This window comes from Chiloscyllium plagiosum, chromosome 9 (assembly GCF_004010195.1).
Source record: "Chiloscyllium plagiosum isolate BGI_BamShark_2017 chromosome 9, ASM401019v2, whole genome shotgun sequence".
NCBI lineage: Eukaryota > Metazoa > Chordata > Chondrichthyes > Orectolobiformes > Hemiscylliidae > Chiloscyllium > Chiloscyllium plagiosum.
The window spans coordinates 98,978,907-98,997,103 of NC_057718.1; the positions used below are offsets into that span (position 1 = coordinate 98,978,907).

Sequence of the window (18,197 nt, forward strand, 5' to 3'; positions counted from 1 at the left end):
TTCAATGTAGCAATTATCAGTCTATGGGCAACAGGTGCTGGCTTTTCCAGTCATACATACTTCTCATGAAAGTAATTTCTGAAAAGCACATTATAGGTTGTGTTAATCTGTTCTACTGGAAAATAATATTTACAGAGTAATTGTGGATTTTCATTGCTGTAGTAGCATTGTACAAGTGAGTAAATTGTTATAAATAACGTGTTGTAAATTGTAACTGGGATTGTACCCATGTGTTCTGTTTATTTGGATCCAGTTTAGGTTTTTGTGTGATACAATATCCACATTTTGTAAAATGGTTGTGGTTTATGTAAGGCTTCTGACAATGTAACAACTAAAATCTTGTTAGTTGATCGAAGTGTCAAAGGGCACAGAGGTGCTGAGCAATGTATTCATTTAAACTGTCAGTCATCTATGCTGCAAAAACATAGGGTAATGGGAAACTGAGGAGGAGATAAGAGGTGTTGGAAAGATGTCTGAGAGCTGTGTGTGAAGTAGAGCAGAGCTAATTAGGACAAAATGTGAAAATAAAATTTGTATTAGTACAAAGTTAATTTTAAAAACCGAAAAGACCGTGGGTGCTGGAAATCAGAAATGAAAACAAATTGCTGGAAAAACTCAGCTGGTCTGGCAACATCTGTGGAGTGAAATCAGAGTTAACATTTCAGGTTGAGTGACCCTTCTTCAGAACTGGGGAATTCTGAGGAAGGGTAACTTGATCCAGAATGCTAACTCTGATTTCTCTCCACAGATGATGCCAGACAAATTTTAATTTGTTAGTCAATTAGTAGTCTAAAACATAACTGTGAGAAATAGTTATTGGGTTATTAAACTATAACATGCAGAATAAAATTCCATTTAATGATAATATCCTAAATATATCAATTTATTTACATAGATAAAAGAGCATAGTGCATTTGTAGGTTACTTTTGCTTTGATTGAAACTACTTTGAGCTGAGCTGCTCATCTTGAATCCATGGCTCCATCCTGACTGCTTACTTTATTAAAAACAAATTTGATCACTGGCAAGCTAGTATTGATCGCTCATTGCTAATTGCCTTCAATTGAATTGAATTGTTATGCCATTTCAGAAGGGAGTTAAGAGTCAACCATGTTACTGTGGGTTCTGGATTCACATGTAGATCAGACCAAGAAAGCTCAGCAGATTTCCTTTTCCAAAGGATGTTGATGAACGAGATGGTGTTTTTCTCAGCGTTTGAGAATTTCTTGGTCACCATCACTGAGACCTGTTGTATATTCAGATTTTATCGTTGAATTTTAAATTCCACCAGTTGCATAGTGAGATTTGAACCCACAATCTAAACCACTAGCCTAGTCTTTTGGTTTACTGGATAACTGACAAAGCAGTATCTCTCTGTATCCACCTCCATAACATCCTGGGGGTCAATCAAAACCCTGCCTGTGTCCTAAATGGCTCCAAGTCCTGTTCATCCATCACCTGCCATTGCCATCACCAAATTATCTCCCAATGCAGTGACACTTCAACTTAAAATGTTTCACTGGGGGAGATCCAAGATGGCGGCGACTCAGCAAGTCTGAGTCTATAGTGCTCCTCCCAAGTCCAAGGCAAAGTGGGCCACCCTCCCCCACCACACTCACCAAATCAACTAAAAATAGTTTTTATTTAATGTAGTTAGTAGTTTAGTACGAAATTTATACAGTTCAGTCTCCTGTAAAAATGACTAGGGGGAAAGGAGCCCCCAGTTCTCAGCAGGCAGGAGCCCCTCCCCAGCTGCAGCAGAGGCTTCCGCAGCCGCCCTGGGGGACTTATCTACAGTGGCGAGCCTTGCGAAAATAATCTCCAAACTCAACGTGAAGATTGATGCTTTCATAGAAGAGTCCCGAAGTCAGTGGAATTCACTCTCGGCCGCGCTACAAAAGCTCGACCGAAACATCGAAGAATTTGAATGCCGAGTCGGAGGGGTGGAGCTAAAGGCCGCGACCTCCAAGGCCATTGCAGAATCAGCCGTGGATCGGGTCCGGCCTCTCGAACAGCAAGTGCGGACCTTAGAGAACCACATTGACGACCTCGAGAATCAAAGTTGTTGAAAAAATATTCGTTTGCTGGGCCTTCCCAAACGGGAAGAAGAAGGCCAGCTTACAAGGTTCCTTGAACAGTGGCTTCTGCAGTTATAGAATGTGGAGGCTGGATCAGGCCAGGTAAGGGTGGAATGGGCCTACCGGGTTGCAATACGCGGGCCGGCTCGTACCAGCAGCCCCGCCCGGTCCTGTTCCAGCTGCAGAGCTATAAGGTGAGGCAGATGCTCTTGGAAGCCTCCAGAAGTCTTGGGAAAGATCCACAAGCCATGACTCATAAAGGATCCAAGATTGTGATTTCAGGACTTTTCCCCAGCTTTGGTTTGAAAGAGGAAGGCATTTAATGAAGCAAAGAAGTGTTTAAGGGATTTAAACATTCAAATACTCCTTGCGCTACCCAGCTATACTACGCTTTAGCCATGAAGGGTCTGTGTTTAACATCGGCTCAATGGAGAAGGCCATGGAACTTTTGGATTCTCTTAGACAAATTATAAGAGTTAGTTGATGTTGTTTTGCCCTACCTCCACCCCGGTTTATCCCCCCCTTTTTTTTTCCTTTCATTATCTTACTGTTTATTATTATCTCCGGGGGGTGGGAAGAAGGGCTTATTTATTCATCCTTTACTTAGCAATTTCCTTTCCCCCTTTTTTTATGTATATATAGGCCAGGAGGTCTAGTTAATGTAGATGGGGGGAAGGTGGCTACCTTATTTTATCTTTGTCCTTGGGAGCGGGGTTGTTTTCCCCTGTTATTTTGTATTAATATATTTAATTATTATTTGCTGAGACTGTAATTTTATAGTCATATATGTTCATATATGGTATTAACATTACCAAATATATCCAGGTGTTGGTGTGGGTGGGGGATAGGGTAGTCACTGTTAGTTCTAGTTCAGTAGTATACTTGCATTTTCTTTATATGCTCTATGCTTGGGATGTTTTGGATAAATACAGGTTTTGTTGTGATCTGATGTTAACACGTTCCGAGCATGTATATCACTGCTCAATTTGTGTTATCCGTTGGAATTTTTTTTTTCTCTTGAATAATGTAAGAATTTTAATGATACACTCTGGTTAGTTGTAAGTTAGATGAGTAGTTAGTTGAGTTTTGTCTCTTTTTTTTCTTGGTATTTCTTTTTTCTTGGTTGATAGATTTTGGTTATCATTTATTTAAGATTTAACTGTATATCAATGTTTATACTTGGGTCTTTTTTTAGTTTTCTTTTGTAAACTTGTGGAAAAAAATTTTAAAAAGTATTTTGTCATTTTCAAATGCTTCAATGCACATCCCCCGACTGAGCCTTTCTATGTAACATTCTTCAGTAATACAGCTGTTCAAGATCTCTGCACCCCCTTTAGCATCCTCTCTTCCATCCCATCATCTGCTGCTGTGCTTTCAGCTGCCTGTGTCCTAAAGTATGGAATTTCCTGCCTCCGACCTCTCAAACTCTACTTCTTTAAAACATTCCTATAAATTTTGCCACTGTAGTAAGCTTTGATCACTAGTATATTTCTTTATCTGCAAGCATGGCATTTTTTAAATTAAATATTTATGGTTAGTGCGACATGTATTTCTATGCCTGTGGGAGTGTGGCTAGTTTGTTTTACTGATTTATGCAAGTCACTTAAATGACTTGTATCATTCTCAGTCTAAAATTCTACTGTGTGGGACAAATTTAAATATACTTTAAAATTTGTTTTTTTTTTGAAGAGCTAAAGTGACTGTAATGTGTTTGGGACATCCTGAGATAATTAAAGCTACAATAAAAACACAAGTTCTTTCTTTTAGTCATTTCAAATGCATTATGTGCCTCACTCATCCCCTTTAATGTAGTACTTTTGCACCACTTGTTCTGTGACTTGCTCATGATCTTCTACTTTAAACCTAATCAATGGTTAAAGGCATCCATTTCACTTTAACCAATATCTCCAGTTTGTTGAAGGTATTAAAAGAAGGGTTATCATGATGGTGTAAACCATGATCTAAGGTGTGCCACAAACTGATTGAACATGATTGCTTTGACCCGAGAAGCAATGTTTGTTTTACATTATTATATTTTTGCTACAAAGTAACATGCATTGTCTGCCATAATGTAGATCATCCAGTGTAAAATAAAAAATGGCAAGAAACCAAAATGGCATGAAAGCTATTATGGTGGATACCATAGTATAAATGATTTTAGTCTGGTGTGGTGCATGTTATTGTCTGGTTCAGATTAATATTTTTCCTCTCCCTGCCTCTCAAACCTAAAAATAAAAGTTCCCCCAACCATCCTGTAACCCCTTTTGACTTGAATACTCCATTTGGTCATGACTTTCCATGTGCAATGGCAATGCATATTGACCAAAAGATACTTACAGAAAATAAAAATGAAAACTGCTGGAAATTCTCTACAGGTCTGGCAACTCCTGAAACTGCATCATAATTAACTCAAAAAACAACCTCTGCTTCCCTCTCCAAAAATGCTATTAGACCTGTGGAGAACTTTCAGGACCTTCTGCTCATATATTAGATGTTTAGAATTTGCAGGGGGTATTTTGCTTTTAGTCAATAGCAACGGTTGTGTACTTGTATTTCAAATGCATGTGACTTATCAAATACTAAGTGCAGCATTAAAGTTCTTATCCATAGTTTGACGCTGTCTATAGCAGAGCTGGAAATGTGTTGCTGGAAAAGTGCAGCAGGTCAGGCAGCATCCAGGGAACAGGAGAATCGATGTTTTGGGCATAAGCTCTTCTTCTGGAAATGTGTTGCTGGAAAAGCGCAGCAGGTCAGGCAGCATCCAGGGAACAGGAGAATCGACGTTTCGGGCATAAGCCCTTTCCTGAAGAAGGGCTTATGCCCAAAACGTCGATTCTCCTGTTCACTGGATGCTGCCTGACCTGCTGCGCTTTTCCAGCAACACATTTCCAGCTCTGATCTCCAGCATCTGCAGACCTCACTTTCTCCTCAAAGCTGTCTATAGCAATCTGTCCTGGTGACTAGAATCTTAAATGCTCCCCAACCCCAACTGTATTTGCTTCCAGCGCTATGTGGAAGATGTAAACGAGATAAAGTTTTTCTCAAATTTTCCTCAATTTTTCACAGAGCCAGTCTTCACTTGCACTTTTTTTTGCATTCTTGTTACTCTTGTTATTTTGAATATTTCAAAATAAATGCAATTTATGGTAAAACGTGTATAATTTACAAATTAATGTCATTTTTTGGAATTCAACATAGTCATAGGTCGATGTTAGTTACTTCAATGAAGCTTTCTCTTACAAAAAAACGAAGATCTGTGAATGATTCTGGAACAGTGACCTAGTCTAGTATGTGGCAGAGAGCAGATGATTATAAGCCCTTGTTTTGTTGGTGGAACAGTGTTGATACTGTTGGCTTTACTACCTTTGGAGTAAACTTGCAAGGTTAGCTTTGTTTTCAGTTCAGAAGAAATTATGATGAATATGATTTGTTTTTAATTGGTTCAGAAAATTCAGATTTTCATTTCAGAAACACTAATGTTGAGCTGAGAAGCCATTTAAGTTTTGCTCTGAAAAGCAGTTCAGAAACCAAGACACTTCAGCAAAAGGATTTAGTTTCTGAAACAGTCAAGCCAGGGGAGTTCTGTTTGAAGTTTGCAAGTTATTAGAACTGAGAAAATTTAGGCTCTCTTGGATTCATGATAAGTTCACTTTAGCAGATTTGGAAAGGACTCATCAAATTGTCTCTGTAGTCCACAGGAAACAAACTTTTGAGGAGTCAGTTAAGTAGAACCCTAAGGAGTTGAGTTTGGGTGTTCAATTTCTCTAGACTTGAGTCTCTGAATATCTGAATAACAGTGTTAGGAAACAGTTGAAACTTGGTTTGTTTTGAGATCATTCTATCTGTTGTGTATATAGTATATTCACAATATATAAGATGTATTTATGTATGTTGTTTTGTATTCTATATTCTTCCTTTTGTGTAGTAGACGTCTGTTCTGTTGTTAAAAAAAAAACTGCAACCTTATGTGGATGTGTTTTAATCTCGGACCACCGCGTTAATTAACTAAATAAAAACAATTTGTCAAACTAGATTCGTTCGGAGATTTGACTTGTCCAGTAGTACCATCATCTGGAATCAAAACAAATTGCAATCTTTTATACCATGTGGGAATGGTGAATACTGTGTGGGGAAAATACAGTCATTGGAAACATCTTAAAGAGAAGTCCCTCACATAATTTCCGTGAACATGATCCAAGCCTGGATTAGTTCAAGTCATATGTGGAAAATACCTACAATCCATAAAAGCTGTACAAGCTAGGTAATCTTTCTTTTTAACTACTGAACATTAAATGGCATGGGAAAACAAGGTCTGCTTAACGTTTGGCTACTCATTCAGATGGAATTGAGAACTGTCTGAGGTTTTCTTTTAACATACACATGGAGGCTATGAAATATAACTTGGGATTTGAGCTACAACCTTGCATAATAGCTTCATTCTGCATAACTTAACTGAATCCAGTATACTTTTGCTGCCCTTGAGGTAGCTCCCGAGTTGAGTTTTCTAAAAATCTCATTTGAAACTGGTCTGGTACAAGTTAAATATCAGGAAGTTAGGATTAAGAGGGGAAGCTTGGCAGGCATTTCGTAGAATTGTGGGTAGGGGAGGAGGGGAGGGGATGGCATGTTTTACGCAAAAAAAGACAGAAGGATTTCTGGCAGAAGCTTTCATGGAATGGTTGCAACCTAGAGCCCAGAAGGAGGGCATTTAGCTCATCGTCTCCATAGTGGCTGTCTCTAACAGTAGCCCAGTTAGTTTCACTCCCTATCGTTTGCCCGTAACCTCACAGATATTTGCTCTTCGGATAATTAACCAATTTACTTCTGAAAGCTGCAGTTGAAGCTAATTCCACTAATGAAGTGCATTTTAAATTCTCGTTACTTGCTCTGTGAAAATAAAAGACTTTGATCATGTAACCTTTGGTGTTTTGCCATTTACCTTTAAATTAGTGTTCTCTGTTTCTCAATCCTTCCACCAATACGAACAGTTTCTCCTTGATTACATGTTCAGACCCCTTACGATTTGCACAGCCCTATAAAGCCTCCACTCTACCTTATTTTCCTGAGAAGAATGATCCCAGCTGTTCCAACCTACCCATGTAACTGAAATTCTTCATTACTGCAATCATCCTTGTAAATCTTTTCTGCAGTCCCTCTAATGCCTTTGAATTCTTTCTAAAGTAGGGCAAACAGAATTGAAAGCAGTGCTGCAAGTGAGACCAAACCACTGTTTTATATTAAAAAAACATAGCCTTCTTGTTTTTTATGATCTCCATATCTTTGTTTTCCTACCAGTTGTATCACTTCACACTTCTCTGCATTAAGCATTATATGTTATTTGTCTGCCCATTTGACCAGCCTGTCTATGACCTTTTGAAGTCGAGTGGTATCCTCCTCACAGTTCATAACACCTTTAGGTTTTGTGTAATCTTCAAACTTTGCAATTGTACACTGTACACCCATTTCTGATGATGGGCTTATATCCAATTCTTCTGCTCCTTGGATGCTGCCTGACCTGCTGTGCTCTTCCAGCACCACACTCTTCGACCTAAATCATTAACAGATTGAGAAAGTGTGATCCTAAAACGTTGTCTTGAATAACCAACTATATACCTTTGTCCATTCTGAGAAACATTCATCCCTTGCTATTTTCCGTGCTGTGTATTCCATGGTCTTTAATTTTATGGATAAAAGTCTATTATATGGCATTTTACTTGATGCTTTTGGAAATTCATCTCCAGAGTGAAGTAACCACATTACCCTTATTCATCCTCTTTGTTGCTTCATCAAAAAATTAAACCGAGTTAGTTAAACATTATTTTAACCAGTTCATTGATGGTTTTCCTTAATTAATCAATATTTGTCCAAAGTGATTGTTAATTTTCTCCCAGATTATGATTTCTAAAGATTTCCCACCACTGACGTTGCTGGGTTTATCCTGAAATCTTTTTAATGAACAAGAGTATAACGTTGCAGTTTTCCAGTCCTTTTGCATCCTCGTTGATTCTAAAGAGGATGAAAGATTATGGTTTGTAACTCTGCAATCTCTGCCCTTTCTTCCCGTAGTGTCTTCAGATATATGTGAGCTCAATCTTGGTAACTAATCAAAAGTAAGTGCAGTGAACCATCTAATACTTCCTCTTTATCAATGTTTTGCCCTTCCAGTGTCTCAACTATCTTTTATTTCAGTTGAGTTTTTACAGCCGGTTCTTCCTTGGTAAGGACAAATATGAAGTATTAATTCAGAATCTCAGCCTTTCTGAATAAATGCTCTATTTGATGCCTAGTTAGCTGCACTCATCTCTTTTTGACACTTGTTTTAAAAACAAGTATATAAATAGCAAAACTTACTATTTATATACTTTTGCATTGTCTTTGATGTTAGCTATCAGACTCTTTCCATAGTTTTGATTCTTCTCATTTCTTTTCTCCCTTACACCCTGACCTTTATGTTCAGGGTGGTGCTCACTAATGTTATCAATCTGACATCTCATCTATAATCTTTTCTGCTTCAGCGACTTCTCTATCTTTTTCATTGTCCAGGAAGCTCTGAAATTGTATGTCCTACTTTGCTCCATCATGGAAATGTATTTTGATTGTACCCAAACTATCTCTATAAAGGCAGCCCAGTGTTTCATTCCAATTTTGCTGTCTCTTATTTTGAATTTACTTGGGCTAGATCTGGGTTTTTTTCCATTTAAATTGGCCCATTGCCACTTAATTATTTTTACTTTGGATTGTTGTTTGTCGTTTTCTGTATCTGATCAAAACCTGATGACGCTATGATCACTGCCCTTTAAATGTTCCCCAATTGACACTTGATCTAACTTATTCACTGGAACCAGATGCGACAATTTCTTTTTCCTTGTTGAGTGGAAACATACCGAACTAGAAAATTCACAGAAATGCTTTCTCCTCTCTGAAACTTACAATAGTACCACCCTAATCTTTATTAGGATAATTAAATAAACCCATTATAACTCATTTATTTGCCTGTCTGTAATTTCCTTGTAAGTTTGTACCTGTGTTTGCATTCCGCCCTCACTTGGTGGCTTGGAGACTACACCCAGCAGTGTAATGATCTGTACCTTGTTTTGTTCTGTCCCTGACACCTTTAGGACATCTCTTTCAGGGTAAAAAAAAAGATGGATAGTCTAAATAAGCCTATGAGAGTTGCATTTTTGTAGAGAGAACAAATGGAGGAGTTTGCTAAAAAAGGAGTGTAGGTGGACATAGCAGATAGGTAAGATGATGGGTTTGTTCAGCCAATGGCTTTATTCCTGTACTGAACCATTCATTTTGAGTTAGCTATTCTTAACTCCAAGGTATCTGAAGTGCAAATCATTCATTTAAAAATAGTCTGTTTTGATCTTGACATGATCTTGTCGGTACACACAATTATTGGAACTGGTACTATTTTGCTCTCCAGCAAAAATTCAATTCAGGTGCATTCAGAGAGATTAATTTACATCCTCTTGCCCTTAAATTATTGTAAGGAACAGTTAAAGAGTGCTGTTCTAAAAGATTAGACAAAATTTTGCAGCACAAAGGGAAATACCAACTTAGTAATAAACAATGCTGCTGTGATCATTATGGACAAAAAGATTTTAAGCAGCTTTGAAATGTGAGATACAACAATTTAAGATTGAATTTCAGGAGATGAAAAGTAATTGAATACAGTGGCATTGTATTATCTCCTTGTCTTAGAAGCAAGTCCTTCAGCTGCATTTGTGCCAAGCCAAACTTACAACAAATTGTATTATGAAGTGGATAAATTGGAATTTAGTACCTGCAGAAGCTAATTGAATTTTTAAACCATATTTCATGTGGAAGAAGTGTTTGTTTTTAATGGATGTACCTAATGCACAAATATTAAATTATTTGGAATTGAATCTGCCTTAGTACCCCCTTGTGAGCTGGGAGCCCGTAAATCAAACATTACCTTGATGTAATCTGGATGATGACCATCTTAGTCATACTGTTGAAAAAGTCATTGCAGTGGCAAAAAATTCTGACACTCATTTCTTCTGTCTGTGAGGCATGTGACTAGCGACAATCAGTAACTTTTCCTTTTGTTTTGCAGTGTGGGAACTTTGCAGTTCTGGTGGATCTTCACATTTTGCCTCGAGGAACAAGTAAAGACACCAGCTGGTTTACTGAACACCACAAGGAGGTACAACAAATCTACTTTCTACTTCAAAAAAAAGCAGATTGCCGCAGGGGGAAGAACAGAACTACAATGATGTATTTATATCCAAGGCATTGTTAGGAAGGTGGTATTATGAGTTGCACCTGAATTCTCAACAATTTCTGTGATATTTGAAACTTTTGATATGTTTTATTTCATTGGATCCCTAGAAGCTTTTCTTAATTGGTTTTAATATTTTAGCAAACTATCAAAAGAAGTGGCAGTGTTTAACTTATCTAATAAATTTGTTAAAATAATTGGCCTACCTGCATATAGTGAACTGCAGTGACTTGAAAAACCTTTGCTGGAAAGAGGCATCCAGCACCTCCCTTGTTCAACTTGTTTGTGCACATTTAGGTCATAATACTTTCTGGGCAAAGTTGCTGAAAAGGCAGGGATTATTTAAATAAAGAGAGATTGAAGATCTTAGATCCTGGTACTAAGGGATCGCAAAAAATTAGTATAGTGATAAAGCAAGCGATTAGGAAGGCAAAAAGAATGTTATTCACTCTGATGGGTCAAGGCATTGTCATATGATCTGCCAGTCTTTGGGATGTGTCACCCATCTGACTAACATAGCACTGGCACTAAAATTTAATATCACATTAATTTGTGAGATAGGTCGAACATCACAAATACCATTACCACAATAGGTATGGTAATGACAATCACCACTGGTTCGTGCTTGTAAAACTCTAAACATCCTGTCCTATTAGATGTGTTTCTGTGAATGGACATCATCTACTAAATATTTCTGAATGTGCTAGGAGTAAAGCTGAATGACCAGGTTAAGATTGTCAGCTGGTGTGGGTGTTAGGGTGTAGCATGCATCTGTATACTGGAAAATGTGCACATTAATGCACAGTGTCCTATTCCTTGCAGACAAAAAGAGCATTGTGTCTGTTTCGACCAAACAAACAGGCGATGCCTTGATCAGTCAGTGTCAACCTGCCTGGTTGAAATTTAAACAAAGTTTGGCAGTTAGTTGTCATAGAGATGTACAATATGGAAACAGACGCTTTGGTCCAACTCATCCATGCCGACCAGATATCCTAAATTAATCTATTCCTGTTTACCAGCATTTGGCCCATTTCCCTCTAAAGCCTTCAATTCAGGTACCCATCCAGATGCCTTTTAAAAGTTATAATTGTATCAGTCTCCACCACCACCTCTGACAGCTCATTCCATACACGCACCACCCTCTGCATGAAAAAGTTGCCCTTGTCAGTCATGATTGAGCTGGTGCATTCTCCATGGCAGCTAACCAACCTGCACTATTTTCGTTCAACAAAAGTACATTATTCCCTTTATGTTGGTATTTTGCCTGTAATATTCTGATGAGTGCAAGACAAAAAGCTTTGAAAAATTTTTTTTCAGCAATACTCAAGTTTCCTATTACCAAATAACAAATTACCAAGTTGATGATATTTACCAATGTTGCCTTTGAATGTTTGGCTGTGTCTCTGCAAATCAATCTCGAATGTCCCAAAAACAGGTTGTTCTCCTTGAAGATGTGTGCATGTGCAGCCAGATGATAATCTTAAAGGGACCGTGCAGAGCCACAAACAGACTGTTCAGAAAAAGAGATACTGGAGAAGTCATTTTTTATTTGCAGGTCTTGGGGCAGTTAGTGTGCAAATGTAGTACCTCTGTGGTGTACAGGGGAGGTTAAAATGAAACATTCCTTTAATAAAGGTGAAGACAGAGCGGTACAATCAATCAGCAACTCATGATTCTCAAATTCAGAGGATATCTCTTTTTGCAAATTGCTGGATACTTTGTGCACTAATAACTACGTGTTTTTTAAAATTTATTATTATTTTTAGAAAAATCTGACACCATTATTTAAACCAAGTTCAACTGACTGTATTTTTGAAACTGAATTTATAATTATATGATAAATTATATGATAAATTCAATCGACCTGTTCAGATGTGTTGCAGCATACCTCTAGCACAAATGGAACTTGAAACCAAACTTCCTGCCCAGAGATAGGGACACTACTATTGTGCCACAAGAGCCTCCATCCTCTTGGGTATGATTATCTCATGGTTCTGTTATTGGAGTAGTAATCCAGAAACTTGGGTTAATCATCCTGACAATTTGAATCAACTTGAAATTTTTTTTATGTAAAATGTGGGGCCAGTAAAAGGGACCATGAAACTGTTGGATTCTTTTAAAAAGCCAGTTGGTTTATGTCCCATCTTTTAGGGAAAGAACTCTCTCAGCCTTATCTTATGGGACCTGAGTGTGACTCCAGTCCCCATACTAATGTGATTTACTATTAACTGCCTTCTGATTTTGGTGTATCAAACCATTGCATACATTTAAAGTAAGCTTCGCATCACCTTCGGAGTACAGCTAGGGTTGGATGATGATTATTGGCCATTCCAGCATGACATGAGTGAGTAACAAAAAAAAAATTTCTTTCAATCGGGCTAGTCATTCTGCTGAAGTTTTGCAGTGTATGCTTTGCTACTTCAGTCTTGCGTGTACAAATTATATTCTGCTCAGTCAGAGTGAACCTTACATGAATCTTTTTAATAGTGTTGAGTTGACAGTTTACAATAGCGTATGTGTTTGTTTCTCTTTAGAATTAAAGCACTTATTTCAAGATTTTAACTTCAAATTTGAAACCTGTCACCTCCCAATTCCATGACCATATTTCTTGTACCTCTCCCTCTCATACCTGTCGTAGAACCTGATATATAATCATAATCTCAATGTTGTTTATTCAGGCCACTATGATTGATGCAGTCTTGTTCCCTTGTAGACCTGAGAATCTGCATATTTACAGTATGAGGCTATATATAGTAATTCTGCCCTTGACTTCACTTACACTTGAGCAACTGGTGGCTATCTTCCTGCAGCTTGCAGGAAGAAGGTAAATCCTTTTGGCACTGAATTAGCTCCAGGATTACACATCTGACAGAAATAGGACAGGGGTGTCCCATCTAGAAATTTGGAATTGTCTTTGTTTTGATGATGAGCTTGGCGGACTAATGATCTTGTTGTAGAGCCAATTGAAATTGAAGAAATAAAGAAGGAGGGGGTGCGGTGTTGAAGAAAGTAAAGCATTAGGATGAGAATTTTAAATTTCAGGTTTTTGAGGATGGAGAGCCAATGATCAGCTCTGATAAATGAATGGAATTTGATGTGAGGTAAGACTCATAATTTTGCATGAATTGAGATTTACAGATCATGGGGCATAGAGAGTCCAGAGAAGCAAACATTGAAGTAGTAAGGTCTGGAAGAGACAATGGCATGAATGTGGATTCATTATCTACAAATGATTTTCCCTAAAGAGTGGCACATATATTACAAGGAGAGGGCCAAGGATAGATGTTTGGAGACTTCAGGTTAGTGGTGCACAGTGAGAAATGAAGTCATTGGGGGATTTGTTCTGCCTAAATTCAGATTGACAAGACTATTACAAAATGAGTGCAGTTCCACATCACTGGGTATTGGATGAGAGACTTTGAAGTTGGATGGTGTAGATAGCCATGTGAAAAATTATAGAGATTAAGGATGGGTGATGCACCGGTCGCACAGGGTAACTTCGCGATTCCGATTCGGATTTGGATTGTTTTGGTGCTACGGCTGATCAATGTTTGTTTGGAGTATGCTGATTAATACTCCGTTCAAACCATGTGCGTCACATCTGGAAGAAATCTGATTCAACTTGTACTTTTGGATTAATGTTTCTTTTTACTCAGTTGCCTATGAAGTAAAAACAAATTTTGAACAGGATTCATTTTTGTGAGCTTTAAACGTGATTCTTTGCCTTTCTTACAAGACTGAATTGTTTGGGTAATAAAGTACTGATTCATGTTTCTTGCTATTGTGCTATTGGGGAGAGGTTGGTGACGTCAGCCGGTGTGGGAATTGAACCCATGCTGTTGGCATTAGTCTGCATTACAATCCAACCTTCTAGTCAACTGATCCCCTGGACAAGGAGTATCCAGAATCAATCTTAAACATCTCCAGTGTCCATTCTTTGCTCTGATGCTAACTTATTCTGCGCAATCTAAATGAAAGTCTGTGTCTGGTACAAATCAAATGCAAATAATTTTTTAAAAACTCAAAACTTCCCTGATTTATGTTGTGTGTAGATTTTTTTTGTCATAGTGGCTCTACTTGACATTGGGTTTGGATGTGATGCTTATATAATAATCTCTCACTTCAAAATGGTTGTATTGCAACCTTTCAACTGATTCAGCAATAGGTAATGTCTCAATAATTGGCTGATTTGGTGGCACAGTTGCTGTGATTTTACCAGGGATGCTGAATGGATGAAGCACAGCATTGCCTCGAGACAGCAGCCACAAATGTATCTACTCTAGACATGCTGCTACTGGACTCTTCCACTCTATGTCCTGTGGAACCAGAATGCTGGGTGATAATGAAGTCTGCAAATTTCTGCCTCCGGCTTCTCTCAATCTAATTATCCAGCATGTTGAAGCTGGAAGAAGGAGTTTCTTTATAGATTGGAGTCCAAGGCCTCAATAGCAGCAAGCTTAATGTTTGTGAGCAATGCTCCCACTGTGCTTTGCATCACAAAGAGCTCTGCTGCTGTCGATGATGGAGTCTTCCAAATGCCTGACCAGATTTATGTTCAAGTGCCATCTTGTTAAATGTTTATTTAAAAACTGTCAAGTTTAGCTAACACAGAAGGGAACATATTACCCTGTTACTCCTCCAGCCCATTCTGTTTGTATTCATTAACATAGGCTGACTTGCAATGAATCCTTAGGTTGCTTACTGTATTTCTCCCATGTTGTGAGAGGGCAGTGCTTGATAGCATTAAGTGTTCTGCCTGGCCTTATAGCTGTGCTGCATAAAATAAACTTCTATTATTTTCTAGATGTTCATCACAAAATTACCTACCAATTATAAGGGTGTATTTTGCAGCTAATCCTTTTGATCTCAATGTTTGAAATATTAAACTGTACTTTAGGCAGTTTTACTGGCTGCTTTTTTTGACCTCACTGATTTTTGGGAATTATTTATTCTGTCTGCTATTTGTTCCCAAATTTGTTTGCAAACCTGCCAGACAATCAGGATAAAGATTTTAAAGATTCATATCAAATCATCCTGTTGTTCATACCTTTTGTACCAATGTTTCCACTGTCTAATTGTCAAAATAGCTCTGGTGTATTCTGGATGTCTGTAATTTACAAAAATCTTGCTAAGTAAATTCCATGCCCAGTCTTTCTGCAGTTGGAAGTTTTAAATGCCTTCTTAATACAGTTGCCAACTGTTGGGCCTCATTGTAGCTTCTACAGCTTTATTGATGAATCTGCTGTGCTGAAACAGTGTTGGGTTAATGGGCAGCAATAAATTTTTCCAGAAACCTTTAGTGAGCCACAATTAACTACCGGGTAGGACACCAACAGCCATCTCATAATTATCATATTAGACACATTAGAGTCATGATCACAGTTTATTCATTTTTTTTTTGAGATTCCACAATGATAAATTACAATATTTTTTAAAATCAACTGGTGCTTTCAATTGGACTATAATCTGGTGTTGCATGATTTTTAACTTTATACATCCCAGTCCAACACCAGCATCTCCAAATCATGAATTAAGATGGGCTGTGTGATCTTTATACTTTTAAGTTACATACTGTTCTGTTATAATTCTGTCAGTGTCATCTTACCTTTGAGACATGCTCATGACATAATCACTATAGAACAGTATGTAACTTAAAAGTATAAAGATCACACAGCCCATCTTAATTCATGATTTGGAGATGCTGGTGTTGGACTGGGATGTATAAAGTTAAAAATCATGCAACACCAGATTATAGTCCAATTGAAAGCACTAGCTTTCGGAGAGCTGTTCCTTCATCAGGTGGTTGTGGAGTACACCAGGTACATTGACGACATTTCTTCCTCTGAACCCGTGGCGAGGAGTCACTGAGAAAACTACACAGTGATATCAACAAGTTTCATCCCACCATCAAACTCACCATGGACTACTTTCTACTATCTGTCTCATTCTTGGACACGTGCATCTCCATCAAGGATGGGCACCTCAGCACCTCACTCTACCGCAAACCCACGGTTAACCTCACAATGCTACACTTTTCCAGCTTCAACCCAAAACGTATTAAAACAGTCATCCTGTATGGATAAGCCATATGCATACATAGGATCTGTTCAGATGAGGAGGAACGTGACGGGCACCTGGAAGTACTTGGAGAGGCCGTCATAAGAACGGGGTACGATCATCATCAACTCATCAACTGCCAGTTCTGACATGCCACAGCAAGGAACTGTAATGACCTCCTCAGGAGACAGACATGAGCTGCAACCAACAGGTTGCCCTTCATTGTCCAGTACTTCCCAGGAGCTGCAAAACTATGCCGTGTTCTTCACTGCCTACAACACCTTATCAATGAGGATGAGCACCTCGCCAAAACCTTCCCCACAACGCCGCTTCTCACCTTTAAACAATCACCAAACCTCAAACAGATCATTGTTCGTAGCAAACTGCCCGGCTTTCAGGAGCACTCCATATAACCCTGCCAGGGTCGACACTGCAAGACGTGTCAGAGTGTCGACATGGATATCACCATTATGTGTGGGGACACCTCCCACCATGTGCGTGACAGGTACTCATGCGACTCAGTCAACATTGTCTATCTCATACGTTCAGGCAAGGATGCTCTGAGGCATGGTACATTGGGGAAACCGAGCAGAGGCTATGACAATGGATGAATGGGCACCACACAATAATCAACAGACAGGAATGCTCCATTCCAGTTGGTGAACACTTCGGCGGTCTGGGACATTCGACCTCGGACCTTCGGGTAACCATCCTCCAAGGAGGACTTCAGGACAGGCAGCAGTGAAAAGTGGCCGAGCAGAGGCTGATAGTTAACTTCAGTACCCATAGGGATGGCCTCAACCAGAACCTTGGGTTCATGTCACATTACAGGTGACCCCATTGCACTATACACACAGACACTCATGTGCACACACACATTTGTATATGCACGCGCACACGCACTCCTTTATATATATACACACGCGCACACACAAACTCCCACAGAGTTACATTGTACTTGGTCAAAAAGTGCACGAATCCATGTAAGATTCTGTTAATTCATTTTTTAGATTAGAATCAGTCTAAACATTATGGCGCACACAGGTGCTAATACCTAAGACAATTGGGCTAACACCAATTGTTAAAGTTCACTTGAGAATGTAACTTTTTTTTTAAAAGTTTTGTGATTTACATATGAAAGAAATGAAACTAACATGGTCATTCTAACAGATGAGAGATTTAGCAAACAATCAAGGTATGTTTCGATGTATAATTTTAGTTACATCACACTGTAAACTTTTGCTATAAATTCTATGTCTTACAATCATGTATTCCATAACCACATGATGAAGGAGCAGTGCTCCGAAAGCCAGTGCTTCCAATTAAATCTGTTGCACTATAATCTGGTATTGTGTGATTTTCATCTTAATTCAGATTACCTGTGGCATGACAGGTTATTGACGCATGCTTTCAGTTGTAATCTAATAGTTAAAATGTTAGCGCAGGCACTGAGAGTGGCTGAGAGTGTAATGTTTGTGTATAATAGTGGCCATAATGAATGTCTGTTGAATTCTTCAATAGCATTCTGTCAACATTTAGTTTGTTATGTTTTGAGGGACAACATAAGTATTGCTACATGAGGTGCAATATCCCTATGGAAACAAAGCCCACAGCAAGTTCTTTTCTGTTATTTTTCTCCGTCCTCTTTTACTTCATAACTTTCTGTTCCTTTCCTTGAAATTATATACATTTTCTTTTTAAAATCTTTCAGGTCCTATACATAATTGAATGAAAGCTGTAAACCAATGCTATGTTGGATTAAAACAAATCTGCTCATCTTCAAAGACACATTATTTTAATTATAGTGATTCTGAA

The 18,197-nt window shown here is 38.4% G+C and overlaps 1 protein-coding gene across 5 annotated transcripts in view; it reads left to right on the forward strand.

The window, feature by feature from the left end:
* LOC122553090 (SLX4 interacting protein) overlaps positions 1-18,197 on the forward strand; it is a 94,025-nt gene that overhangs the window by 21,081 nt on the left and 54,747 nt on the right. For 3 of the 5 annotated variants that reach the window (XM_043696612.1, XM_043696613.1, XM_043696616.1), the window contains one exon: positions 10,161-10,250. The exons of 1 other annotated variant lie outside the window; for it this stretch is intronic. In XM_043696612.1, the coding sequence (XP_043552547.1) occupies positions 10,161-10,250 (90 nt within the window). Of the gene's footprint in view, positions 1-6,129; positions 6,339-10,160; positions 10,251-18,197 lie in introns of those variants that run through there. One more of the 5 variants, XM_043696614.1, reaches the window with a different exon arrangement.